Source organism: Chrysochloris asiatica, unplaced genomic scaffold (genome assembly GCF_000296735.1).
Source record: "Chrysochloris asiatica unplaced genomic scaffold, ChrAsi1.0 scaffold00115, whole genome shotgun sequence".
NCBI lineage: Eukaryota > Metazoa > Chordata > Mammalia > Afrosoricida > Chrysochloridae > Chrysochloris > Chrysochloris asiatica.
The window spans coordinates 3,877,700-3,904,747 of NW_006408633.1; the positions used below are offsets into that span (position 1 = coordinate 3,877,700).

Below are 27,048 nucleotides of genomic sequence, written 5' to 3' on the forward strand. Positions count from 1 at the left end.
ACTCAAAGCAATCCAAAGGACAGAGTACAATTGAATTTGCATAAAAGAAATTCTGGAATATTAGGAATTTTAAAAAATTGGTTACCTGCTTGTAGAAGGGATTCAAAGTGGCCAGATGGTAAGCAAGAATGAGAATGGACAATTTAAGTGTTTGTATTTTCTGGCTTATAAACCTTGAGGAAGACCTACACCACGATGGATTGACATAGCATCAGTAACAACGGACTAAAACTTAACTGCGCAGGACTGGGCGGTGCTTGTTTTGTTGTGCATAGGATTATTATGAATCAGAACCGACTCGAAGGCACCTAACAAGTCATGAGACTACACTACATACTCAAACACTTTAGGGTCACTAAGAATTGGAAACAACTCAATGGCAGTAGTTACAGTTTTTAAAAAACTAAAAGAAACTTAAAAGCTTTTTTCGGGGTTAAGAATAAACGAGAACATCAAGATACTAGTAAACTTCTAGACACAAAATATGAATGAGGAAGAGTCATTACAGCGGAGTTTGAAGCTTTGCTTCTATTTTCTTCATCAAGTAGCTGAGAGAGTAACAAGAAAAGGGGTTGCCACAGAATCGAGAGCTGGAAAAGGATGAAGTTTCCAATAGCAGTCGTGGGTAACCGGAAAGGAAGTTTAAAAAATACAACATGAAAATACCTTAGATAGGATTTTAAAATCTTTGCATGAATAGAACAAGGACACATTAGATCTGTTCATAGACTATAAACCATGTGAGAACGATGTCATCTCGTGAGAAGAATAAGGTGAAAAGCCATCTTTTAAGACAATTTAGACTTAAAATCGCATGAGAAATGCCCAACTAGATCAAACCCTTGCCCCACAACTGTCCCGTGTATCTGATCCCCCTCCCCCGTGTATTCCCATGGCTGTGGGTTAATGCACTGGATTGCAAAGTCTCTTTGAACCGCAAAGTCGGCGGTTCAGGCTCACCAGCTGCTCCTCGGAAACCCTACTGAGGGTCGCTATGGGTCGGAACTGACTCGATGGCACTTAACAACAAACGATGCTTGACACACAGAGTGATGGTCGTAGACTGAACTAGTCGATAACCAGACTAACTGTGGCACTAAGGGAAATCAAGAAGGGAATCCTTTACTTCAAATCAAGTCAAAACTACGTATTTGTCTTACGGCTCTGTACGTTTTGGCAATACGGGAGGTAAATGAAACAATCAACAGGCTGGGTAATAGAGAGGGGAATGATAACAAGAGTCACTTGGCGGGCAACACGGTCCTTGACCCTCTACTTCTCGCCATCTCGGCTTCGTTCCTGGCCTGTAGGCTGAGAAGGCCACGACAGGGGGCAATCGTGCGGCGGGCGGAGGTCGGTCACAAATCCCCAATCCGTCCAGCTCCTCAAGTTTCCCTCACTAACTGGGCAGCTGCGGAGTAAGATTGGAGTGGTCACTTACCCTCGTCTGCGTCATACATATTGGCAAAATGTTACGGAGCTCTTTAAGTATTGAAAGTACAGAGAAGAAAAGACTCGCTGCAGCCACCAGCAGCCAGTGACGAGTCAATTTCCGTCTCCGGTGTTCCCAGAATACAGTGCGGCTTACACCAAAGACCACCCACAAAGAAGCCAATATTTGAACTGCGCTTGCGCAAGTGGCAGGTCGTGTGGCCAAGAGTTAGATTTGCGCATTCGCGGGTCGTGAAACGACACCCCTGATTTGGTTGGATGTTTAGTACTGCTCCTACGGTGTGAGAGGGTGGCTTGCAGGTCAAATTCAGCCAGTGCTAGTTTTGAATATGTGTATTTTTGGTGTTGCAAAATAATGATTCTTGAAAAGCCTAGACTATGTATTAATTATTTTTAAGTTTAAAGGTTTATTTGAGGTCTGAGTACGAGATACTAGATGCTTTATTTTTACACACGCAAGTTTAAAAAAAGTGTTTTATTAACAGCAGGGTGTGTTAGCGGTAGTGCGTTGAAGGTGCTTGCAAGTGAACAATTGCAAAGCACACCCTATCCATTCTCCCGCGCGGACTATGTATTTAAGTCCCAAAACCCTGGGCCGAAGTTGTAAACGAGTTCTCAGGTCTCAAAGCCTTTCAATCGCGAGAACTCTCGGGATTAGAAGCGGGAGGAGGAGCCATAATGACTGCACCCCCGGCTTTCGACTCGTAGGTGTCCCTCGCCTCGGTCCTGAGTGCGCCTGTGCAGACGTGGCTCCGCCTCTTTGCCCCGGAGTCACGTTCTCATGCTGCCATCCAGCTTAATCCGAGAGTTGTTACTGAAATTTTTGCGGGTATCAACTCCCGTGGTAGCGCGCCATGGCTTCCAACCGCTGCTCCAGAGGGTTTGCGCGACCGCCTCCTCTTTCCAGCACCCCTCATGCCTGGGACATGGATTCCCTCATGACTCGACAGAGACTGGCGGCTACGGAGGAAGAGCTGACATGGAGGAGCGTTTTCTGTTTCCCGAGTACGTCCCGGAGTCGGAGCTGGAGCCCGCGCCGACCCTTGGACAGCAGCTGCAGCAGCGACTGGAGGAGGAGACGCGACACAGGCAGCAGAGGCGGGAGGAGCGACGGCAGCAAAGGTTGTGGACCAGCTGCGGGTTGCAAGCGGTTTGGGGGCACCGGGACCCGGCGTTGCCGCCCAGCGGCGTGAACTGCTCTGGCTGCGGGGCCGAGCTGCACTGCCAGGACCCCGGCGTGCCGGGCTACCTGCCCAGCGAGAAGTTTATCCGCGCCCAGGCTCAGGTCGATGGCGGTCTGGCACGAACCGTGTGCCAGCGCTGCTGGCTGCTGGTGCATCACCGGCAAGCGCTGCGCGTGCAGGTGAGCCGCAAGCAGTTCCTAGAGCTGGTGAGCGCCGCGCTGCGGCGGCCGGGGCCCGCTCTGGTGCTGTACCTAGTGGACTTGCTCGACCTGCCCGACGCCCTGCTGGCCGACCTGCCGTCGCTGGTGGGTCCCAGACAACTTATTGTGCTGGGGAATAAGGTGGATCTGCTGCCCCAGGATTCTCCCGACTACCGGAGACGGCTCCGGGAGCGGCTGTGGAACGACTGTGCACGCGCTGGGCTCCTGCCACCTCGGCACAGAGGACCACTGGATCCCAGCAGAGCTGGGGACGGGGAGGAGACTCCGAACAAGGCGCCCGGACCCTGCCCAGTTCTTCGGGACGTGCGGCTGATAAGCGCCAAGACCGGATACGGGATCGAAGAGTTGATCTCCGCGCTTCAGCGCTCCTGGCGCTACCGAGGTGACGTCTACCTAGTGGGCGCCACCAACGCCGGCAAGTCCACGCTCTTCAACACACTCCTGCAATCTGACTACTGCATCGCCAAGGGCGCCGAAGCCATTGACAAGGCCACCATCTCCCCATGGCCAGGTGAGCCTTTGGAGGCTCGCCCCTTGGATTTCTGAGAAGTTGAACGTTTGGTGTAAGGTACCAGACACCTGTAATGTTCACCAGAGTGTGCCTGGAGCTTCCCCCTTTAAATTCCCTCTCAACTGTGGTCGCAGTTCAGCTTGTTGTTAAGTTCCATCGAGTCGATTCCGACCCATAGCGACCCTGTATAGATAGGGTTTCCGAGGAGCCGCTGGTGAGCCTGAACCCACAGAGCATTAAGCCACAGGGCCACACAATTTAGCATGGAGAGTCCATATTGTTGTAAAGTGTTGTTTTGTAGGGTCCGACTCATAGCTACACATGTATAGATTTTCCGAGGAGTAACTGGTGGATTTGAACTGCCAGACTTACTGTTAGCAGTCCAGTGCTTACCCTGCAGCACCACACCAGGACTCCAGTATGTGTTCTATTAATTCTCTGATAGAAATATTTATGGAACATTTCTCAGTCCCAGTCACTGGAAATACACCAGGAAACAAACCAAAGTTCTGTGTTGGAGGTTTTAACTTCTCTGGAAGTCATGCTTCGTTTTACTCTGTGAACCTCCACCCTCCAGTCCTCCTCACATCCTGAGTTATACATAGACCAGTGTGTTACTAAGGAGCTCTCGGTTGCTGTAGGATAACCACTGGACTGCTCACCACAGGAATGGCAGTTCAAACCCACCAGCCGCTGTATGAGAAAAGATACAAGACTCTGTTCTGGTAGAGATAAACAGTCTTGGAAACCTTATATAGGGTTGCTGAGTTTGAAAAATACACTAATGTGATGTGTAACATAATGACTGGAAGAAGAAATGTTGCTTTTTGTGGCTTTAAAAAAATTCCTTTTATCGAAAATAAGCCTTTCTATAACCTTATTGGAGCCCTGGTGTGACGCTGTAGGATAAGCACATACCGTAAGGTGGGTTTGAATCTCAAGGTTGGTGGTTCAAACACGGTAGCTATGAGTCCCAATCAACTGAAAGGCACTTAACAACATAAACTTGTTAGTACTTAATACTTGGCAGTAGGGTGGCTATGATTTATAATCAACTGGGAAACAACAGGTTTGGGGTTATTTGGGTTTAATCATTTTTGAGTACAAGTAACTCAGTTGTTCCTTTGAAACCAGAGTTTAATTTTTAATTGGTAAACTTTTTCTTTCTCTGATGAACTTTAGTTAAATTGTACAGGAAAGTATTTTTATGCATGGAGAAAATGAAAAGAAAGCAGATCTGCAGGTTTGGGGTTCAAATCCTGAGCCTGTTTCTTCATCTGAAATATGGGAATATTTTTATAGAAGACAGTTATGAAAGTTGAATGAGATAAATCACAGTACCCAACACTGCAGATCCTCAAAAACAGTCATTCCACTTTTGATAGTGTTTATGAAAACATAGTTATTCTTTGGTATTTCAGGTACTACATTAAACCTTCTGAAGTTTCCTATTTGCAACCCAACTCCTTATAGAATGTTTGAAAGACAAAAGAGACTTAAAAAAGATGTAACAAAAACTGAAGAAGAGCTTACGAAGCAAGAACAAAATCAACTTAATATCTTGAAAAAGCATGGTTATGTAGTAGGTAAGCATCTTTCATAAGAAAACTGATGTTTCTTTGTTGAGCAATCTGAACTACAATTGCCTAGTTTTTGTGGAGAACTTAAAGGCCTTTCTGAGGTGAATCTCCTGTTTGGAAACCTAGACGTCAGCATGCTAGGAGTACTGAGACCATAGTTACTTGGAGTCCAGCAAAGCAAGCATGTAGTATGTAGTTGCCCACATAGCCATTGTCCATGGTAGAAACATTTCCCCCAAGATACAACTTCATCCGTGTAGACCAGTATAGGTGATGAAGTTGTTGGCTCCATGCAGCAGCTTTCAGTTAATCTGTTCTTGTTTTTGGTGTCACTTTCTAGCCTTTCTTTACTAAAAACAGCTTGATTTCAGATATCAACACCACTTCCAGCATTATACACAGCCTGTCACTTTTGGTCATTGCAACAGTCTGACTGCCTCTGCCTTGGGGAAAAAAAAAAAACAACACAAAGTAACATCATAGTCTCATTTCCATGTACTTTTACTTAATTAAGGAGCCCTGGTGGTGGATTAAGCGTTGAGTGGTGACCACAAGATGGACAGTTCAAATTCAACAGCAGCTTCTTGAGAAAAAATGAGGCTGTCTGCTCCCATAAAGATTTATAGTCTCAGAAACTCTATATAGGGTCACTGTGAATCTGAATTGACTCAGTGTCAGTGCGTTTGGTTTTTGGTGTGTAGTTAGTAATTTGTTTGAGGTAAATTACCTGTCTGGAGTTAAAAGCTGTAAGGGAATGATAATTCTGTCAATATGACTTATTCTAGGAAGAGTTGGAAGAACATTTCTGTATTCAAAAGAGCAGAAAGATAAAACTACCTTTGAGTTTGATGCTGATTCACTTGCATTTGACATGGAAAATGAACCTGTTATGGTTGTAGACAAATCCACCAAGCGGGTAGAATTGAGCCCGCAGGATGTAAAAGATGCTCACTGGTTTTATGACACCCCGGGAATTACGAAAGAAAATTGTGTAAGTATTTGTTTTTTTTAGAAACAATAATAGCCAGTTGCACAAGTACTGTCTTAATTGGCCAAAAACAGGAAAGGGCATATTTTCATTTTAGAGTCAGTTATGATGCATGCATAAAGATAGTTCAGGGATGACTCAAGTTCTGTATTCCATTTGTGAGCCAATACTGCTGACAGCCCACTTGTATTCCCATTATGATCATTGCTTAGTTAGGAAGATATTTACAGAATCCTACACTTTTGAGTTTGAAAAAAACAAAAACTTTTACTATAGCCCAACACATATTCCATGTTTGAATTACCTCTATAAATTATCCATCAAGAGATCAGTCCAACTTGAACTTAAGGAGTGACTCCTCATCAATTGAAGCAGTATCGTGTCACTTCCCAAGGTGATGAATTTGGTCTCTCACCTGCTCTGTGTTGAACAGTCTGCCTGTAACTTAATAACCATTGTTTCTCAAAGCTGTGTGGAACCAATGTAATGATTGTTTCCTTTGCCAGACCTTGAAATATTTTGCAGTGTACTGTCCTATCTCTTACTCCCTACCCTTTCCTTTCATTTGTTTATCTAATCAAACACTGAGTTTACTGTTCTGACTCATATCCCATAATGTCTTCATTTTTTACAGCTGTTCTGTGAGTGGGGCTCCAGACTTCATTATCTAGGTCTTTCTTCAGAATGCTTTCTTACTATGCTTTTCTTAAGTATCACACTGAGATTGACTATCTTATCTTGTATAATTAACCCCAGACAAGCGTAATTTAGAATCGGATTAGCCCCACCTGTCTTGCCCTATATATCTCTGAATCCAATTGCAGAATCTTGGGCAACTTTGATTTTATCTTGTATATTCAGTCTTCATCCTACTCTTCTGTGTATGCATTAAATCTCATAACTTTTTATTTGTTTGTTGTTTTTTTCTATTTATTTTGAATTATGTGAAGCTTTACAAAGAACATCATCAGTTGTACATTCTACAAATATACGCTTTGTTTCAGCTCAGTGATTATAATTCCCTCCATGCAACAAGTTCTCTCACTTTCTCCCTGTGGTTCCTATTTCCAGTCCACCTTCCTTCCTATCCATTCTCAACTTTGTCTTTAGGATAATGTTGCCCTTTTGATCTAGAGTGGTTGACTACTCCATGGTGAGTATACCTTACTAGTGTTGTCTCCCGATATAGCTATCTACTGCTTGGCTGAAATTTGAGCCACAAGAATGAGTTCCTTTCCAGACCTGAAGGATGATCAAGGGCCATAGTCTCAGGTTCTTCCAGTCTCTTTCTGACCATAAACCTGGTCTCTTTTAGAATTTTTAGTTTTGTTCCACATTTTCTCCCACTCTATCCAGGACCTGCTAATGTGATCCCTTTTAGAGCAGTTGGTAGTGATCGCCAGGTACCATCTAGTTCTTTAGGTCTCAGAATCATGGTGACTGATGTTCACCTATTCTACTGGTCCATTGAGCTAGTTGATTCCAAGCATCTTCAGTTTTCACCATTCTTCTTTCTTCTGCACATGGAGAAACCAATAACTGTACCTTAGGTGGCTGCTCATGAGCTTTTTTTTTTAAAGTTTTATTGTGAATTATGTGATAGTTTACATGGGAGAACATTAGTTTTACATACATTCATCCTATCGTATAGCGTCTCATTGCCATGGTTACAATCAGCCAACCAAAGAGTATACACTACAAGCCTGCCCCCCCATCACCAGCACACAGCCCCTCTCCCTCTCTGTGTCCAAAGTCCCCAACAGCTTCATCTCTCCACGTCATAGTCTCTGCCTCCATCTTAGGCATCACTGCTTCTCTGGGTAGGATCCCGCTCTCAGCTCTTCTCCGTTGATGGTCCCAGGGACCCCGGCTCCTACGCTGAAAAGTTAATCACTCCCCTCCTTTTGCTATAAAACGTCTACCTTTATATTTCTAATCCTCACAATCAGTCCTGATAACAATTATTCACTATTGTATCACAAGAGACCTATCCACATTTCATTTCGTCAGCCCCGCCTAGACAGATTGGATACTACTCAGTGGAGATTCTACCTTCCTCCGCTGCTCATGAATTTTTAAGATCCCAGGTGCTACTTCCCAAATAGTATGTAGAACAATGTCTTTGTGGACTGTTTTATGCCAATTGAACATGGTATCCCCTTGAGATTATGGTCCTGAGCCCCCAGGCCCAGGAACTCATTACCTTAAGATGTTTGATAATAGCTGAGAAGTTTTCATCATTTTTTCACCTGTATACTCTACCACATTCATGGATGTAAATGCCCATTTACGGATATCCTCTTTCAAACCCATTTTCCCTCCCATACCCTCTCAGTCTATCTGCCCATGTATCTACCCAGAGAATATTGTTGTTCCAGGATTGTGTATATAACACTTGTTTACGCCTGAGCCCTCTCATTCTTCTGCCAACCTATTTCTTGTATATTGACCTCACCTATATAGTAGCTGGAGTCCTGGTGTGTCGCTGTGGGTTAATGTGCCAGACTGCAAAGCCATTTGAACTGCAAGGTTGCTGGTTCAAGCTCACCAGCTGTTCCTCAGAAACCCTATACAGGGTCGCTGTGGGTCAGAACTGACTCGACAGTACTTAACAACAACATATAGTAGCTTTATATATAGAAGACCCCCAACAAAATGAATTGGCCAAGTGTGGCAACAGTAGTGTGGTTGGCCCAGGATCAGGCAGTGTTTCATTCTGCTGTGCATAGGGTCGCTATGAGTCGGTACCAACTCAAAGGCACCTAACAACAACATATATAGCTAACATGTCTGTCCTCTAGTAAATTACTCTCCATTCCTTCCCACCTCTTGCAACCATCAAAGAATATTTCTTTTAGCATGAAACCTTAAATTTTTACAATATTGATAGCATACAATATTTGTCATTTTGTGAAACAACTAATTTTACTCAGCATAAAGTCCTCCAGGTCCATCCATTTTATGGGGTGTCTCACAGATTCATTGATACCTTTCAATGTTGCATAGTATTCCATTGTGTGTACCAAAATATGTTTAATCATTCTTCCTTTGATAGGCATGTAGTCTTTCTCCATCTTTTTCCTATTGTGAGTAGTTCTGCAGTGAACATCAGTATGTATCTATCTGCTTGTGTCATGGGTTTCTATCTGTGTCTTGTGGAATATACCAACTAGAGGAATTGCTCAGTTATACAATATTTATTTCCAACTTTCTGAGGATACGCCGTACCATTTTCCACAGTGAATGAGTCATTTTACAGTCCCAACAGCAATGTACAAGGGTCCCAGTGTCTCCCCACCCTTGCCAGCATTTTATTGTTTTCTGTGTGTTTTTTTTAACTTTTCTATTACTGCTGGAGTGAGGCGGTATTTCATTGTTGTTTCGGTTTGTATCTGTCTAATGTCTAACAATCACAAACGTTTCTTCACATGTTTGTTGGCTACCTGATTGCCTTTCTTGGGTAAGTGTTCATTTCTTCTGCCGATTTTTTAATTGGGTTGTTTGGTTTTTTTCTTGTAGAAGTGTAGTTTTCTATAAATTTTAGAAGTTAGTCCTTTGTCTAATAATGTCCTTGCAAAAAAGGTTTTTCCCAGCCTGTGGGTTCTCTTGACAAATTCTTTTGATGCACATAAGTATCTAATTTTAGGAGACCCCAGTCATCTATTTTGTCTTCTACTGTTAGTGTTTTTTTAGTAATGTTTGACTGTATGTATGCCATGTATTTGGGCCCTTAAGTTTGTCCCTGTTTCTTCATTGATCTTTGTAGTTCCACTTAATATGTTTTGTTTTTTCGTCAAAGATCAAATTACTGTATGTGAATGAATTTATTTCTGGGTTCTCAATTCTGTTCCATTGATTGTATATCTTTCATTGTACCAGTACCGGATTGATTTGACAACTATGGCTATGTAGTCAAATTTGAGATCAAGAAATGAGAGGCCTCCGGCATTGTTCTTCTTCTTAAGTAATGCTTTGCATGTCTGAGGTCTCTTTCCTTTCCATATACAGTTGTTGTTAGTGTCAGTCATTGAGTCAGTGCCGACTCATAGTGACCCTGTTTAGGATTTCTGAGGCTTTAGTGATATTTGCAGGAGCAGAAAGCTTCATCTTTCTTCCCAGGAGCAGCTGGCGAGTTGAAGTGATCAGTTTTTCCATCAATTTTAAAGAATGACGCTAGAATCTGATTGGGATTGCATTGTAATATAGATTGCTTTGGATAGTGTTGACATTTTTATAAAATTAAGTCTTCCTATCCACGAGCAGAATTTATTCTTCCATTTTTGTCTCGCGTCTCTTTTGTTAGTACTGTTTTGTAGTTGTCTTTGTTTTCTGTTTAGATTTATTCCTAAGTATTTCATCTTGTAGGTGTATTTTGTAAATGGTATTTCCTGATTTCCTTTTCAGAGCTCTCTTTATTAGTAATCCTGGTGTGGCACTGTAGGATAAGCATGAATCGCAGGGGCGGCAGTTCAGTCTCACCAGCTGCTCCTCAGAAACCTTACACAGGATCGTTACAAGTCAGAACCAATTCGATGGCACAAAACAACAACAGCTTCATTCGTGTAGAGGAATTGAACTGATTTTTGTATGTTGATACTGTACCCTGCAACTTTGCTAAATGTTTCAAGAGTTTCATTTTTCTTGCTGAGTCTTTGAGATGTTCTCTATATAGTATCATATCTGAAAATAGAGTTTTATTTACTCTTTGCCAATTTGGATGCCTTTAATTTCCTTTTCTTGCCATATACCCCTGGTTAAGCGACCCTGTATAAGGTTTCCAAGGAGCAGCTGGTGAGTTTGCACCACCAACCTTGTAGTTCAAACAGACCTTGCTGTCCAGTGCATTATCCTGAAGCGCCACATATATGCCCTTAATTATGTTGAGGAATTTCCCATACCTTCCTGTTTTGTAGAGTGTGTTTATTAGGAATGGATGTTGGAGCTTGTCACGTGCCTTTTCTGTATCAACATGATCATGCATGTCTTTTCTTTGTTTCATTCATGCGGTGAATTACATTGATTTTTTTTTTTTTTTTAATATTGAAAAATTCTTGCATCCTCATATGAATCCCACTTGATGTTCAATTTTTTTATATAGGTTGCAGAATTCTTTTAGCCAGGATTTCATTGAGAATTTTTGCATGAAACATATTGTTAAGTGTGGTCTAGTTCAGTTCCAACTCATTTTTCCCGAGTGCCTTGGTGATTTTCTTTTGTGGATCTATCCCATTTAGGCTTTGTTCAGCTATTTGAATACTTCTCACCATTAATGATGTTAGGGTGATTTTCTTCCAACATGAAACAGTAAATGAGATGAAGGTGACAATGTGGTAAACTAGGTAGTACCCTCTGCAACAAGAAAGAGAAGAAGCACCAAATGAAACAGATACAGATGATAGCCCCGGACTAAATGATTACTTGGAGAGGAAACTGAACAGACAAGGCACAGCCATCTTAAGCTTTTGTGAAGGTGTAATAATTTTCTTTGATGGTACCCTATAATTTATTAATTTTTTTTTCCCCCACTTAAAATTGTTTTATCTTGAAATCTTCTTGGCTTCCTGGCCATTTGGAAGTTTTGAATCTACACTATTCCCTCTTTTTTCTTTGTAGTTGACTTCATTATAAATTAATACCACTGGTACCCTATTTTCAATCTTTTAAATTCGTTTTACTTAAAATACTTTTATATCTGTAGTGACTTCTGTGTGGTGTTGTCAAGTATGTTCATCTCAGGCTGTTGTCTGCTGTTGTTGGTTCTCACTACAAAGAACATCCTTTAATATTTTGGTAAAGTTGGTTGACTGTTACATATTCCTTTAAATTCTGTTTATCTGGAAATTTCCCAATTTTGCTGTCATTTTTTGAGGGACAGCTTTGCTGGGTATATGATTCTGGTTGGCAATTTTTCCCTTTTAGAGTTTTGTATATGTCATCCCATCACCTTCTTGCCTGCCTCGTTTCTGCTGAGAAATCAGAGCTTAGTCTAACTGGTTGTTCTTTGTAGGTAACTTTTCATTTTTCCTGAGTTGCTTTCAGGATTCTTTCCTTTTCCTTGGTTTTAAAATTTTTGATTATGATATGTCTTAGTGATTTTCTTTTGGAATATATCCTTTTAGGGTTCATTTAGCTTCTTGTATTGTTTATTTTCTCATCTTACATGCTGTTAGAGAAGTTTTCTTCCAAAAACTCTTTAGCAATTTTCTCTCTACTTCTTTTTTAAATGTTTTTGTCCTTTTCTAGAATTCTGATGATCAAGTTATTCCTCTTCATGAGGTCCCACACCACTCTTAAGCTTTCTTCAGATTTTTTTCTGATTATTCTTCTAACATACTAGTACTGAAAGATTTGTCTTCAAGCTCAGTAATTCAGGCTTCCATGGCTTCATATCTATACATTTGGCCTTTCAATCTATTGCACATTTTTGAAATCTTAGTATTAATCTGGATTTCTAATTGCAGGTTTTGTACTGTTTCAAATTTTGTGCTTAATTGATGATTGGTTATATGTTGATGTGTTCTTAGGTTGCCACCAACTGTCTTCTGTGAGTATAGTTAGTTAGAGAATAGAAACAGGTGCACCGTTCTACTTTCGTTGTGTGTGCACCTCAGTTTAATTAGGATTGCCTGCTGCTGTTTGCTGTCTGTCATTGATAGGTCAGAGGAGCCCAGTGAGTGGAACTTCAGAGGGTGCGGTTGTGACTGGTCTGTGTGGGCACAGTTGCTGTCTCCTATACTACCTCCCCCCAATCACAATATACAAGGGAAAAAAAACAAACAGAATAAGCAACCAACCAACCAACAATGAAAAGAGAAAATAATAAAGGAGAACAAAGAAATAAAAAGTCACCAGAAAAAAAGAATATAGTAATATAAAGAGAAAACAGGAACAGGAAAGTGGAGCTAAAGAAGAGAAAAATAAAGCGAGAAAATAAAAGGAGGAAACTAAAACAAAAAACACTTAGAAAAAACAAGGAGTGAGAAGGTATAAAGAAAATAGAGAGTAGTAAAGAACAATCAAAAGGAGAAAGAAAAACAAAAGTTTGCAAGTTGCCATCTAAGATACAACTACAGATTTCTTCTTATCCAGAGCAAAGAAGAGTAAAGAAAAGCAAAGATTCAAGGGAACAATTAGTCTAAGGGACTAACGGACCACATTAACCATATTCTTCACTAGCCTGAGACCAGAACTAGATGGTGCCCGGCTATCAAAACTGACTGCTCTGATTGGGAGCGCAGTATAAGTTCCTGGACAGAGTGGGGAAATAATTTAGAACAATTTTCAAAATCATAAAAATGACCGGACTAACACTGGTAGAACACCCCAGACTATAGCCCTTAGGCATCCTTGGAACTGGACCTAACCCAATCCCAGAAATCACCTTTCAGCCAAACAATAGATAGGCCTTTAAAGTAAACAGTAATACCCGTGAGGAACATGCTTCTCAGAATCATCAGCCATACAGGACCAAAAGAGCAGGATTTGCTGAAAAAACAAACAGAAAGCAAGAAGTGGCAGGAAAGATGGATACATGGGAATGGGAAACCCAGGGAGGAAGTAGGAAGAGTGCAGTTATATGGTTGGGATTGCAATCAATGTCACAAAGCAAAATCTGTGTGAATTCTTGAATGTGGAACTCATTTGTTCTGTAAATTTTCACCCAAACCACAATAAAATGTTCTTCCCCAATCAAAAAAAAAAAAGGATCAAATGGAAAAAGGAGGAGGAGGACAGAGGAAATGAGAAACAGAAGAAAAGGAAAAAACAAAAGTGGAGATGAAAAGGATAAAATTCAAGGGAATGGGGAAAAAAAGAAACAAAACAAACAACGAAAGGGGGAAAAAAACAAATTTAAAAAAAACAGTATTAAAAAACAACAATATAGCTGTTGGACCCAGAGAGGAGAACTTTTCACGTTCTTTGCCTTCTCCGTGAGTTGCTGACCATTTTGAATTGAATACAGATAGTAGCCAGCCAAGGAACTCATGAGGTGGTGCAGGAAGGATGTGTCCAAAAGTTTTCTGGCCCTAGATGGGTTTCCTAGAGACCTAGGAGTTATTCAGGGCACTCAATCCAGACATAATTCGTGGACGCCCTTGATGGAACTCGTTTCACTCTCCATTAGAACCACAGGGCAGCTGGGGATGGGGTGGCTGGTTAGGAGGGTTTCTGCTCTTCAGATCATGTTGCTCTGGAGTTGCGCGCCCCCCCTCCCCCCCAGTCCAGGCACCAAAGTTGCATAGCCGGCCTCCGCCTCACACTGGCATGGGCTCCCGGAAAGCATTGTCTGTCTGCGCATGGGGTGGATGACGATGGGAGCTGACCACACCTCTGGTCACCAGGGAAGCATGGGATGAAGGAAGAAATCACACTTTTCCCATCACCTATATGAATTTGCTCTGCCAGGTCACCTGTCAGTCTCCCTCTCTCATTGTCCCTGTTCAGCTTTTTCTCCCAACATACTCAATCCACTTATCTAACCTTTCTCTGAAATTCAGGGTGCCAGGATTTTCCTCTGTATCTGTTTCATCTTTGTTGTAGAGGGTCTGTGTAGTGCATCTGCCTAGTCTGACATCTTGCCAGAAGTCCTTTCCTCTTCTGTTTTGGTCTTCGTCAAATCATTGATTGATTCAAGTTTGTGTCAGGAATACAATCTTGTAGCTAACATTAACTACCATCCTTTGAATCTGGTCACCAACAATTTCTGACTCACCTAATTATCTCTGTAACCAAAAAAAAGGGAGGGGGTGGTGGATTTCTTATGTACTTTTATCTTCCTTATCTTCATCAGAGTCACAATTTTATGCTTAGAATTCTATTTTAGCTGGTATCCTAGGTGATAGAATTATGGGATCTTTTCATTCTTTTTGCTCTCCTAGAATAATTTCTAGGTAGTCTGGGTGGCACTGACAGTTAAGTATTCCACTACTGGCCAAAAGATTGGCAGTTGGAACCCATGTAAACACACTGCCTTGGAAAACAAGCATGGCAGTCTGCTTCTGGAAAGCCACAGCTTTGTAAACCGTATGGACCAGTTCTGCTCTGTATACATGGTGTCACCCTGAATCTGAATTTATTTGATGGCAACTAACAGGAAGAAGAAGAATTACGTGTGCCCAGTCTTTCCTTCCATAGCATAACTTAATTGTAGCTATATTGATTCCTAATAATGGCCTCTCATTTTAACTTCATTAACTTCATTAATTCTTCCCTTTCATACCCATTTAGTTCTCGGATAGCAGTTATGTTAGTAATGAAATCCACCAGAAAAGCAAGAATTGGAAGAATATTTTTACAGAATGATACTTGTTTTTAGGTATTAAAAATGTCTCCAACCACTAATAGTTTATTGTGTATCTTTTAGATACATATATTCATTTGATGCTTTAAACCAGTGTTTTTGCAAACTCACCAAAGAACTCTGTTGTATTGGTATTGTGTTCCATTGAGTCAGTTCTAACTCATAGTAACCCTGTTTAGGGTTGCTAAGGCTGGGAGTCTATGGAAGTAGAAAATCTCCTCTTTCTTCCCTAGAACAACTGGTGGTCACTATGAGCCAGAACCAACTGTCCCTAGAATAGACTGCTGATATTGTGGTTAACAGCCCGATGTGTAACCCACTCTGCCACCAACACCCCTTTCTGTTGTTTTAGGACCACCAATAAAAAGCACTAAAAGTTGTCTTTGACCATTTTTTACCTTTTCATTTTTTTAACCAGATTTTGATTCCTTAAATCTTTTGAGTTCCATAAATCTAATACTTCCTGGGCTTCCTTTTTCTATTTTCTCGAGTATGTTTGGAAACTCTTTATCCTCAGAAGTCAGTATATTCATAGATTTCTCATTTTTTGCTGAATATTTGAAGAAAATAAGGAAATTGAATATCAGAATCTGGAAAGATATTTCAAGTTCTTTGCCTGCTTCTTGAGTTGATGACCATTTTGAATGTAATGCATATAGTTGCCACTGAGACACAAGGTCGCATATTCTCTTACCTTAAGCTGGAAGCCGCTGGTGCTTAGAAGCTTTGCAGTGGGGGCATAGTTTTTGTTTTGCATTAAATCAGCGCTGTGTTCAGTGGGTGCCACTAAGTTTAACACAGGAGGGAGGGACTTTGTTGGTAACATTAGAAAGTGCCATTCTCTTAAACAGTTATTCTGCCCTTACTCAGGTTTAAGTTGTTAAAGTACTCAGAGTAGAACCATCAGTAAACAGAGTAATTTAGACAAGAAAAGGTAGATAAAGTTTATGTGCAATACATTCTGATATTTTGTCTGTTGTTTGTTGTCTATAGTCTGAAATGGTAACTTTTCATCACTTTTTATCTCACAGGTAAACAGTATCTTCAGTAAAAGTAGTTCTCTAAAATTGGCTGTTTGTTTCACAGATTTTAAATCTTCTAACAGAAAAAGAAATAAATGTTGTTTTGCCAACAAATTCCATTGTTCCAAGGACTTTTGTGCTTAAACCAGGAGCAGTTCTATTCTTGGGTGCTATAGGTCGCATAGATTTCCTGCAGGTAAGAAAAGTGTACCATTAAAAAATAACAATGAAAAATGACTAAGTACTGGGGTTAAGCATTCCAAGAGGGTGGGGTGGGGGTGGAGGACAGGAAGGAAGGGGCAAAGAAATCGGTCATATGATTCCTAGATGAGGACTAGGTGGGAGTTTAATACACTTTTCTTTATTGTGTGTTAGAAAATTCCCATCGTGAATACATGGAAGGAAAACAGAAATGCCTTCCTCTACCTGTATCTTTGGTGGGATGTGGAATGTCCATTCAGCTTGGCATTTAAGACAGGACAGTGCTATCCCCTTTCTGTGGTGACGCTTAGGTAGAAACCAGGTCAAAGCTTTAGGGACAGCATAAGCGTGCAGGAAAGAAATATGGTTTTTTGATTGGCATTCATTTCCATCACTCAGGAGTCTGTGAATTGTTCGTTTAGCAAAGTGATGGAAGAAAATGAAAACAGATGTGTCTACCAATGCTGAGGGAGCACAGTGGCTCTGTAGGATAAGCACTGAACTATGAACCACAGGGTTCACCTGTTGAGCTCACCTGTTGCTCCCTGGGAGAAAGGTTCTGCTCCCGTAAAGATTTACAGCCTCGGAAACTCTGTACAGGGTCACTATGAGTAGGAACCAACTTGATGGTACTTAACAACAACAAAGCCCACAGAATATTTTTTTGGCATCACTGTTGTTGTTAAGTGCTAGGGACCGTTTAAGAGGACAGGGTTTTTTTCTTTGTCTTTAATGTTAGAGGTATTGTTTGGTTTTTTTCTTTATAAACAAAGCTGTAGAAGCAGTCATAGTTTTCCAGGGATTGCTGAAATGCACCCTTTCCATGTTGTGCCTTTTTTAGGAGTTAATATTGCTCAATTAAAGCTGCCATATCAGAGTAGTTCTTATAAAGTGAGCTTACTATTTTGGGGTGGGGTTTTTTGTGTATTTTTTTGTAATTGAATGTACCATGTAATGTGCTGGTTTTGCAAGATTTTATTCTGTAAAATAACTTCTTCCTTTCTCAAGGGAAATCAGTCTGCTTGGTTTACAGTTGTGGCTTCCAACTTCCTTCGTGTGCACATTACTTCCTTGGACAAGGCCAATGCTTTGTATCAGAAGCATGCGGGTCATACCTTACTACAGGTAAGGTGATGCACTTTGATGATTGCACACAGTGGCAGTTGACTTACAGTGTAACAGTCCTTCGATCCTGCACAGGAACCTTTGTTGGATAGAGCAGACTTTACTTAGCTCTCCTCCCTCACCTATAAAATGTAATGGGGAGTTTGACAAAGTTGACCTACATCTATGGATGCAGTAGCACAAAAGAGGGAAAAAATCTTTACAGCATTGATAATTCCCACCCCCTCGATACACAGGGTAGACAGGGATGAGCAACTTGAACACTGGCTACTCAAAATGGTGGAGGATGGGGGGAACCTATAAAGGCAAGAAGTTGACTGGCTTACAAGCTTTCAGGAGGGAGCCTAGATCCATAGGGCATGGAAGAAGGTAGAATCTCCACTGAGTGGTATCCAGTCTGTCTGGGCGGGCCTAATGAAAGGAGATGGAGATAGGACTGTTGTGATATGTGAATGTAAAGCTAATGTTCTCCCATGTAAACTATCACATAATTCACAATAAAACACTTAAAATTTAAAAAAATGTTATCGGGAGTCTTGGTATGACATTGTAGGATAAGCGCTTGATCACAAGTTCAGTTTGAACCACAAGGTTGGCAGTTCAGACTTACCAGCTGCTCCTTGGAAACCCTGTACGGGGTCACTATGAGCCAGAACCAACTCGATAGCACTTCACAACAACATAAGAAGAGAGGACTTAATTTGGCCTGTTCCTAGAATAGCTACAGACCTATGGCTCTCTAGACTACACTGCCCAGTCCACAAGAGGCTATTGAAATGTTCGTAAATCAGCTCAAATTGCATAAAGTTTTTTGGTTGTTTTTTTGGTTTTGTTTTTTGATTGTGATTTAGGTGGAATTTTACAGACCAAATTGGTTTTCCATTCAACAATTCATGCACATTTTGTAACATTGATTGTAAACCCGACAATGTAACAACACCCCTGACTACCTTCTTGTGTTTACCATTTCCATTTCTCCTTTCTTATGCCTTCCTGCTTCAGAGCTTTATCCCTGGATAAATGCTTTCCTTTTGATCTTGCATAGTTGATTGTTCTCAGGAGTGTGTATCCCCCTAGTGTTATTGTTCACGTCTTTGTCTGTTTGACTAAATGGAGATCCTGGTGTGGTGTTATGAATAAGCACTGGACTGCTAACTATAAACAATAGTGCCATAAACTCATCATCATCCCTTTTCCACTTGTTGTGTCTTACATCAGCTTACATGCATGAATAACTTCATTTATAAAAACGAACACAAGCTTGATCCCTATGTGTTAGCAGTTAAAGATATCCCAACTGTTCAACTGTTTTTGACATGTTATGCCCCTCCATAGTCGTTAATATCAATCATACTCTTCCCTTCCCTCAAGTCCCAGGGTTTTGCAGCACACTGCAGTGGCTCATGAAATTGTGGAGGCTAGCGAGTCCCAAATCCGTGGTTCACAGAGATCAGTCTGGAAGGAATCTTCTCACCTCCATAATTTCAGGAGCTGAATAACCCAAATCTGCAAGTCAGACGACAGGTTGTTCATGCACAAGGCTGCAGGAGCTGGTGAATCAGGTCACATGATGGACCAAAAGTCACATGAACTGGAGGTCAGATGTCATAAGCTAGATGCAAGATCCAAGGCAAGGGAGCAAACTTTTCAAAAGCAGTCAGACCATGCCCCCAAGGGAAACTGTGACTTGAGTCACACCCTCTGCTAAGGTGAGGACGTTGTTAGTACTCAGATCCTTGTCCTTGTTAAGTGCCTTTGAGTTCTGATTCATAAAGACCCTATATAGGGTTTCCAAGGAGCAGCTCGTGAGCTTGAACCGCTGACCTTGCTGTTCAAACCAACCTTGTAGTCTACCACATTAACTTACAGCACCACGCCAGGACTCCAACTCTGCTTAGCAACTCATTTCAAGGAGTCCTGGTGTGGCATTATAGGACAAGCACTGGACCACAAGGTCAATTTGAACTGCTATTCCAACTCACCAGCAGCTCCACAGTGACCCTATACAGGGTCACTGTGAGTCCAATCTGACTTGAAGTCACCTAACACTCCTTAGCCCCGCCTTCATTTTTACTCCTTAGCAACTCATTTCAAAATGGGTCCATAATCACAGACATAGTAGCTAGGATTTAAAATACGTCACAACAATGTTGCCCTCGACTCAGAACACAGTAATTACTCCTTTCATCGTAACCATAGCACTTTATAGATGCGTCTCATCACAGTCTCACATGTATTTGTCTACTGGTCATTTCCCCCATCTGATCTTAAGGACAGGGGCCATAATGTAACATCTCTGTATTTGTGTCCCTTGTGCCTAACAGCTTAACACATGACCTGACCCATAAGTGGGCATTCAAGATAGATTTTATTAATGAGTATATAGGTAAATGATCTAGTTCTTCCATTTCCTGGAAGTATCTATAAACATAGAAGCTGCATCTTCTCCATTATACACATACTATTGACTTATTATAAGGAGCTCTGGTAGCGTAGTGGTTACGAAACGGGCTGCGAACCTTAAGGTCAGCGGTTCGAAACTACCAGCTGCTCCGCGGGAGAAAGATGAGGCTTTCTACTCCCGTAAAGATTTACACCCTCGGAAACCCTGTACAGGGTCGCTATGGGTCGGAACCGACTCGATGGCACATAACAACAACAACATTGACTTATTATGAGGTGGAAATTAATCTTCATGGACACATCAATCACAACTGAGATATTTGGAAGGACACTGCATTAATTACCCAGTTCTACTCTGTGTAGCTCTGGTAGCGTAGTGGTTACGAATCGGGCTGCGAACCTTAAGGCCAGCAGTTCGAAACTACCATCCACTTCGTGGGAGAAAGATGAGGCGTTCTATTCCCGTAAAGATTTACAGCCTCGGAAACCCTGTACAGGGTCGCTATGGGTCAGAACCGACTCGACAGCACTTAACAACAACAACAACTCTGTGTAGGAGTCTGGGTGTGGGACTATAGGATAAGCACTCAACCCATAAGGTCAGTTTGAACTGTAAGGTTGGTGGTTCAAACTCACCTGCTGCTCCTCAGAAACTCTATACATTGTGTCAGACCAACTTGAGGGCACTTAATAACAACTCTGTAATAAAATCCTATGGAGGGCTATGAAACAGTGTAAACTGATAAAATGTGATTCTGCTGTCAAAAGGTTACCTCCATATAACCTGCCCTTGGCACTGAGAATTTCTAGTTTTAGCACAGAGCGCTCCCATATTGTTCATTTAACCTTGGAAGAGATTTGGAGGTTTTCTCAGCAGTTGAATGCTTAAAAGGTTTTATTCTTGATCACTGTAGAGAACGATCTTACCAGTGTGGTTTATTTATTAGAGTTATAGGGGAGTTTATTTGAACTGTCAAGCATCTTCATTTTATTTCACTGTAAGGTTCCAATGGGTGGAGAAGAGCGAATGGCAGAATTTCCTCCTCTTGTTGCTGAAGACATTATATTAGAAGAAGGACTTGGGGAATCTGAAGCAGTGGCTGACATCAAGTTTTCTTCTGCAGGCAAGTTTACACCAAGCACATTTTTAAAGTTGAATGAAATAGCCTTTACTGACATATTTGAGGGGGCTGCAAAAAATCATTGCCTTTCAAAACTCTTTGAAGCCCCCTCATAGTGCTTTTTTTTTTTTTTTTATTAAAGAAATGTGTCTTTATATAAACTGAATATTTTAAGGACTACGTAAGTTTAAAATTGACACCTACTCTAAACATAAATGTGTAGCTTGTCAAATGGGTGTTCTTTTTTAAAAGGGTGAAAGAGCCTCAGCTCCTTGTGCGCCCTTTCGGAGCTGTGGTGTTGCGTGGTCCATCAGATGCTCACTAACCCCATTTGTGTGTGTTGCATGCCTGCACAGGTTGGGTTGCAGTAACACCTCAGCTTAAAGACAAACTGCATCTCCGAGCCTACACACCTCAGGGGACAGTTCTGACAGTCCGGCCCCCTCTCTTGCCACGGATCGTGAACATCAAAGGAAAACGCATCAAGAAAAGTGTGGCCTATGCAACCAAGAAGCCTCCTTCCCTGGTATACAATCTGAAAAAAGAAAAGAAACATCAGTGAGGCTGACCTTGCTCACCCTGAGCATTAACTGTACTGAGCCTAACTGTGTACATTGAATTGCATGAAATAATGCAACTCTAAGAAAGCTTTTTCTGCCCAATGTTTTTAATAGTCATGACAGATCACTAAAGCTTCTTGGACTGTGGCAGTTTGTAATACATTGAGCTTATCAATATTTGGTATTTTTTGTAGGGTGTGTATGTATGTGTGACCCAAATATACCTTTTTTTTTTAATGTTTTATTGTGAATGATGTGATAGTTTACATGGGAGAACATCAGTCTTACATTCATTCTATCGTATATCGTCTCATTGCCATGGTTACAATCCCCTCCATGCAAACCTTCCCCCGTACCCCCAGGTCTTCAGCACACAGTCGCTCTCCCTCTCTGGATCTAAAGTCTCCAGCTGCCCCATCGCTCCACGTCATCATCTCTGGCTCCATTTCAGGCATCACTGCTTCTCTGGGTAGGGTCCCGCTCTCTGCTCTTCTCCCTTGATGGTCCTAGGGACCTCCGCTCCTAGACTGAAAAGCTAATCACTCCCCTCCTTGCTATAAAACATCCACCTTTACATTTCCGACCCTCACAGTCCTGATAACAATTATTTACTATTGTATCACAAGAGACCCGTCTGTATTTCATTGCATCAGCCCCGCCTAGTCAGATTGAATACTACTCACCGCAGATACTACCTTCCTCCAGGCCCTCTGGATCTAGGTTCTCTCTTGAAAGCTTGTAAGCCAGTCATTTCTTGCCTTTGTAGCCCCCCACCCCCCATTTTGGGTAGCCAATGTCCAAGTTGCCCATCCCTGTCTACTCTGTGGGTGGAGGGGGTGGGGATGATTCTTGCTGTAAGGACTTGTTCCCTCTCCAAATATACCTTTAAAAGGAAGTCTGCTACATTCAGATTTCTCCCACTATTATTTTCTTTATTGAGACCAGTTGTGATTATTTTCCTTTCTGGATTCTACAGATGACAAGTTGACAATTTCATAGCAATTGGCATATGAAAAAATTGCAGAAAATTAATTTTCCCAATATGCATTAGCTAAAATCCAGTGAGTACATGGGTCTGCTCCACATAGTTCTCCAAGGATTCCACTGGTAAAACTCTCCAAGGTTCCCATTCCTAAGTTAAAAGTGGTTACTCAGACTGTTACTGTACCCCAACAAGTGGAAAGAGGGCAGCAGACTGGGAAGCAAAGCAGGTTTAAAAGAAGAAGGTTAAAGAAAAACAGTGACACACTACTTCAATTCACACTGCTCATTGGTTACTTGGCTCAGTAGTTACTTGGTCACATCCAGCCACAAGGAAGTGGGGAAATGGGAACCATTTCAGGTTTTCACTGTGGAAGGAAGGGAAGAGTGGATACTAGAAAACCAAGTTACCCAGTGCTACTATAGCAGAATTACCACTAGTGATGACTTTATTTAATTTATTCTTTCACAGTTTAGGAGGCTACGAGTCCTAGTGTGCTGCTGTGGGTTAGTGTGATCGGTGACCACAAGATCAGCAGTTCAAGCTCACCAGCCATTCTCCAGAAACCCTATATAGGGTTGCTATGGGTTGGAACCTACTCAACACCACTTAAGTCCAAAGTAGGGTTTTGCTTCCTCTGTCAACTCAGAAGGTCCTTGTCTCTTTCAACATCTGTGGGCCAAACCACAAAAGCCTACTTACACAATTTTAAAATGCCTTGAAAGCTCAGATAAAAAAATCCAGGTTATATCTTTTCTGTAACTATAAAAGGCACTTTAACCATTGCATTTGCATTTACCTGTTAACATCTTGTATAGTATTTGCTATAGTTAAACCTAAGACATCTATCAATCAGAAATCTGCCTTTTATTATCCCTAGGTGAGGAAAGTAGTATTGCAGCTGGCAAGTCAGGTCCTAGATCCTGATGTTGAAACAAATGCTAGGGTGATAAGCTGGACTGAAGTGCAGTCAGAATCATGAACTTGTGTAGACACTGAAATCGGGCATAAACTTAATAGATACACATGTTCTCTGCCAATGTGTGAGAATTCCTGTATGAGGGGGCTTCCAAAAGTTCATGGAAAAATTCCGTTACCATTTCATTCCATTTTACAGGAAATTTCAGGAACTCCTCATATAGTTCATGCTTTCCTGCCTTCCCTCCTTCTACTTTTTTCGATAACTCCTCTTAGTATAATGAATATAGACGTTTTGGAGATGTAACATGTAATAATATTGTACATCTCGCTTTTACAGTGCTTCAAAAACGGGTACTGGTTGGGACTTTGGAAAAGATCATTTTTATCTCTCAAAAGTGTCTGGCACCCCTGGTCCCCTAAGCACTGAATGCCAGTAGCAACTGCCTTTCCCCCTTTGCCCACCCGTTATGATACCTAAAAAGTACCTTAGACATTTCTAAATGTACCTCTAGAGGGTGGTAGCTTTGTGAATTGAGGAAATTGATTTCTGCTTATTTTATTTTGTGGAGAATGAAATACCATTAATTTTACAAGTCTAAAGTGTGATCACTATTTCTGTATTCTGGGAAGAACAATAGCTCATCATTTAGAGCTAACACATGAATCTTAAGATAGAATGAAGGAAAGAGAAATTTGGAATTTTTAGAGAAATAGCATAAAAACTGACAATGTCGTTATCTTGACAATTTAGGAATATGTATTTTTTTAAGAAACCAATATTACGTCCCCTTATCTTTTCTGTAGGCTTTTTGGCTTTACTGACAAGGTTTTGTTTTTAAATATTCATAGTTCATATTTTTAGTTTCTTACCTCTAAAATGCAAGAGTTTTGTTTATTTTATTTTATATAAAGTTTGATTCAGTTTGATTCAAACCTATTTAAAAATGTTGCGAGGTACCTTTCTAGGAGTTTCAGATGCTTCAGTTTATTAAGTTTCCATTTCTTTAGTTACATTCATCTCTTTGGGGCTTGATTCTGTCATCTATGAAATGAAAGAATTACACTAATTCCAGTTCCCAGTTCTAATGCTTTATGATTTTGACAAAAAATAGGCAGGGAAGAAAGCTACAAATGGGCACTTGCAATGCCTCAGGAAAGATGATGCATGCTTAGATGTGAGACTCCTGCTATGACCTGGTATTAACTTATTTTATTTATTTCCTGTGGTACCTTGAATTTACTGGATAGGGTTTTTCTATCCAATGTCTTCTTAATTCCTCCCAAGTGATTGGGTGGGACTATGCAAATAAGGTATACTGGACTCTAAGGCTGAGATTGGCTAGTTTTGCAATCCAGGTAGGCTTTAAAGGCGCCATCTCAGAAGCAGGAATAGACGAATCCAGGACCATCAAGAAGGAAGAGCATGAGTAGAGCATGAGATCCCTACCTGGAAAACTGGCAACTGCACAGGCAGTAGCATGGAGAGACAGCTATGACAGTCTCTAGGACCATGGGCTAAGACAAAGGCCAAGGGCCACATGACTGAGAGGCCAAAGACATGAGTGCAGTGTGCCTGCAGATGGCAGATAACTAGAAAATTGCATCCTGAGATTTCAATCCTGACTTGACCCTGTTCACTTCCCTAATAAACCCCATAATCGTGAGTATTGTTGAGTTCTGTGTGACCATCACAATGGATTATCAAACCCAGATGTGAAGCAGAGAGTGCTGTGGGAGGATAGTTGATGTCAGACAAGCGTAAAAGAAAGTTGTAGGGTAGAGGCATGCTAGACCACTTCACGGGAATTGGCCTTGGACTGATTTTGAGTTTGATTCCCTTTCACCCTTGTGAAGCCAGGCTTCCCACATGATTTTGCACTACCAAACTCATGCAGCCCCGGGTCACTACTGGACTACATCCCATGTCTACAGTGAATTTTGCTTTAAGAAATCATGTTAATTTTTTGGTTTCTGATCTTTAGCCAGTTTGTTAATACTTCATCGGCAGCCGAGTGTGGCACTGTAGATAAGCACTGTAACCAAAAGGTTGACAGTTCAAACCTGCCAATTGCTCCTTAGGAACACTGCAGGGTCACTGAGTTGGAACTGACTCGAACTCACTTAACAACAATCCATTCATCTGAGTATAGAGGCCTCTCTTGAAGTCAGTATTTTATATCATGATGAGGTCCGGGATTTAATGGCAAAATGTCAGGGCAGCCTCATTTTCACAGAACAAAGAGTTTCTGAAAGCAACTAAGCAAGATTATAGCAGATTGTTTACCAGGATGTACAGCCTTGTGGTGTTAAGCTTATCACCTCATTTGTATTCAAGACACTAGAAATAAGCATATGTCATCAAAGCGCTTTGACTGGACTTTATACTTTTTAAAAGTTACGCTTAGATTTCCTTTGCCTACCATTGTAAAGTAGACACTTGGGGGAAGAAAGGAATAGCCAGAAACATCACTACAGAAAGTTTGTAAATCCATCTTCAGCCTATGACTGACTGGAATACCCTAAAGGGGGCTAGAAGTTGCCTAGTAAAAGAGGTTTCCTGTGGAACCTTTGCATTACACAAGACCATAGGTGGAAATTTCCACTGGAAAGGATGAGTAGACCAGCCTGGAGTGGCTAGAAGAACAGAAGATACTTCGTGAGAGAAAGACCGGCAAGAAAAATCCTAAGCAATAATGGCAGTCTGATTGATTACTACAAGAACAAGGAAGCTGTTTCCCCAGGAGCCATCAAGACAAGTGGTCGGGACCCCTCAGAGCAAACCCCCTTCCAAGACTGAGACTCAAGGGGAATATATGAGCAGGCATGTGGTCTGGCTGGTGACCACATTGGTCACCAATAAGGGAAGATGGGGGAAAAAACAGCAATGAAGTTGCGAGTTAAGCCTGACCATATTCAATAGACTCCTGTGAACCCGGGTGGAGACCTGGATGGATGACCAGCAGTATGGCAAGACCCGGGGAATCATTGGCCCAGAAGCAGTGACATGGCCACAGAGGACTAAAGCAGAGAGTGAAGCATCTAGTTGATATGAAGTGAGGGGAGATGCACAAGAACACCCATACTTGCAGATAGAACCCACTTGACCCGGCTTCAATGGCTGGATGAGCAGAATTTTACTAAAAGAGGAAAAGGTTGGGCGGGGGTGGGGGGCGTGGGGGGATGGAATGTAATCTGCTACAATTTACAATTTGATGAACTTTACCTATACTTATGGATGTTGTGGTTGTTATGTGTCATGGAGCCGGTTCTGACTTATAGTGACCCTGTACAGGGTTTCCGATGCTGTAAATCTTTACAGTAGCGGAAAGCCTCATCTTTCGCCCACAGAACAGCTGGTAGTTTGGAACTGCTGACTGTGAAATTAGAAGCCCAATTCATAACCACTACACTACCCAGAGCTCCTTATGAATGTAGTAGCTCAAAAAAGGGAACAAATCTTTACAGCGAGGATCACT

At 41.5% G+C, this 27,048-nt stretch overlaps 1 protein-coding gene across 1 annotated transcript; it reads left to right on the forward strand.

Annotated features, from left to right (window-relative positions):
- Positions 1 to 2,233: 2,233 nt before the first annotated feature.
- NOA1 (nitric oxide associated 1) lies at positions 2,234 to 21,671 on the forward strand. The gene is made up of 7 exons (XM_006868070.1): positions 2,234 to 3,368; positions 4,790 to 4,954; positions 5,734 to 5,939; positions 16,324 to 16,455; positions 17,469 to 17,585; positions 20,992 to 21,112; positions 21,466 to 21,671. Exons 1-7 carry the CDS (start codon positions 2,234 to 2,236, stop codon positions 21,669 to 21,671), a joined length of 2,082 nt encoding a protein of 693 aa, XP_006868132.1.
- The last annotated feature ends 5,377 nt before the right edge of the window (positions 21,672 to 27,048 follow it).

Bases quoted from the DNA above. Each gene is read 5' to 3' on its own strand.
- NOA1 (XM_006868070.1), top strand. From the start codon at position 2,234: ATGCTGCCATCCAGCTTAATCCGAGAGTTGTTACTGAAATTTTTGCGG. The intron at 5,940-16,323 runs GTAAGTATTTGT...TTTGTTTCACAG, and splicing joins GAATTACGAAAGAAAATTGT to ATTTTAAATCTTCTAACAGA. The intron at 21,113-21,465 runs GCAAGTTTACAC...ATGCCTGCACAG, and splicing joins CATCAAGTTTTCTTCTGCAG to GTTGGGTTGCAGTAACACCT.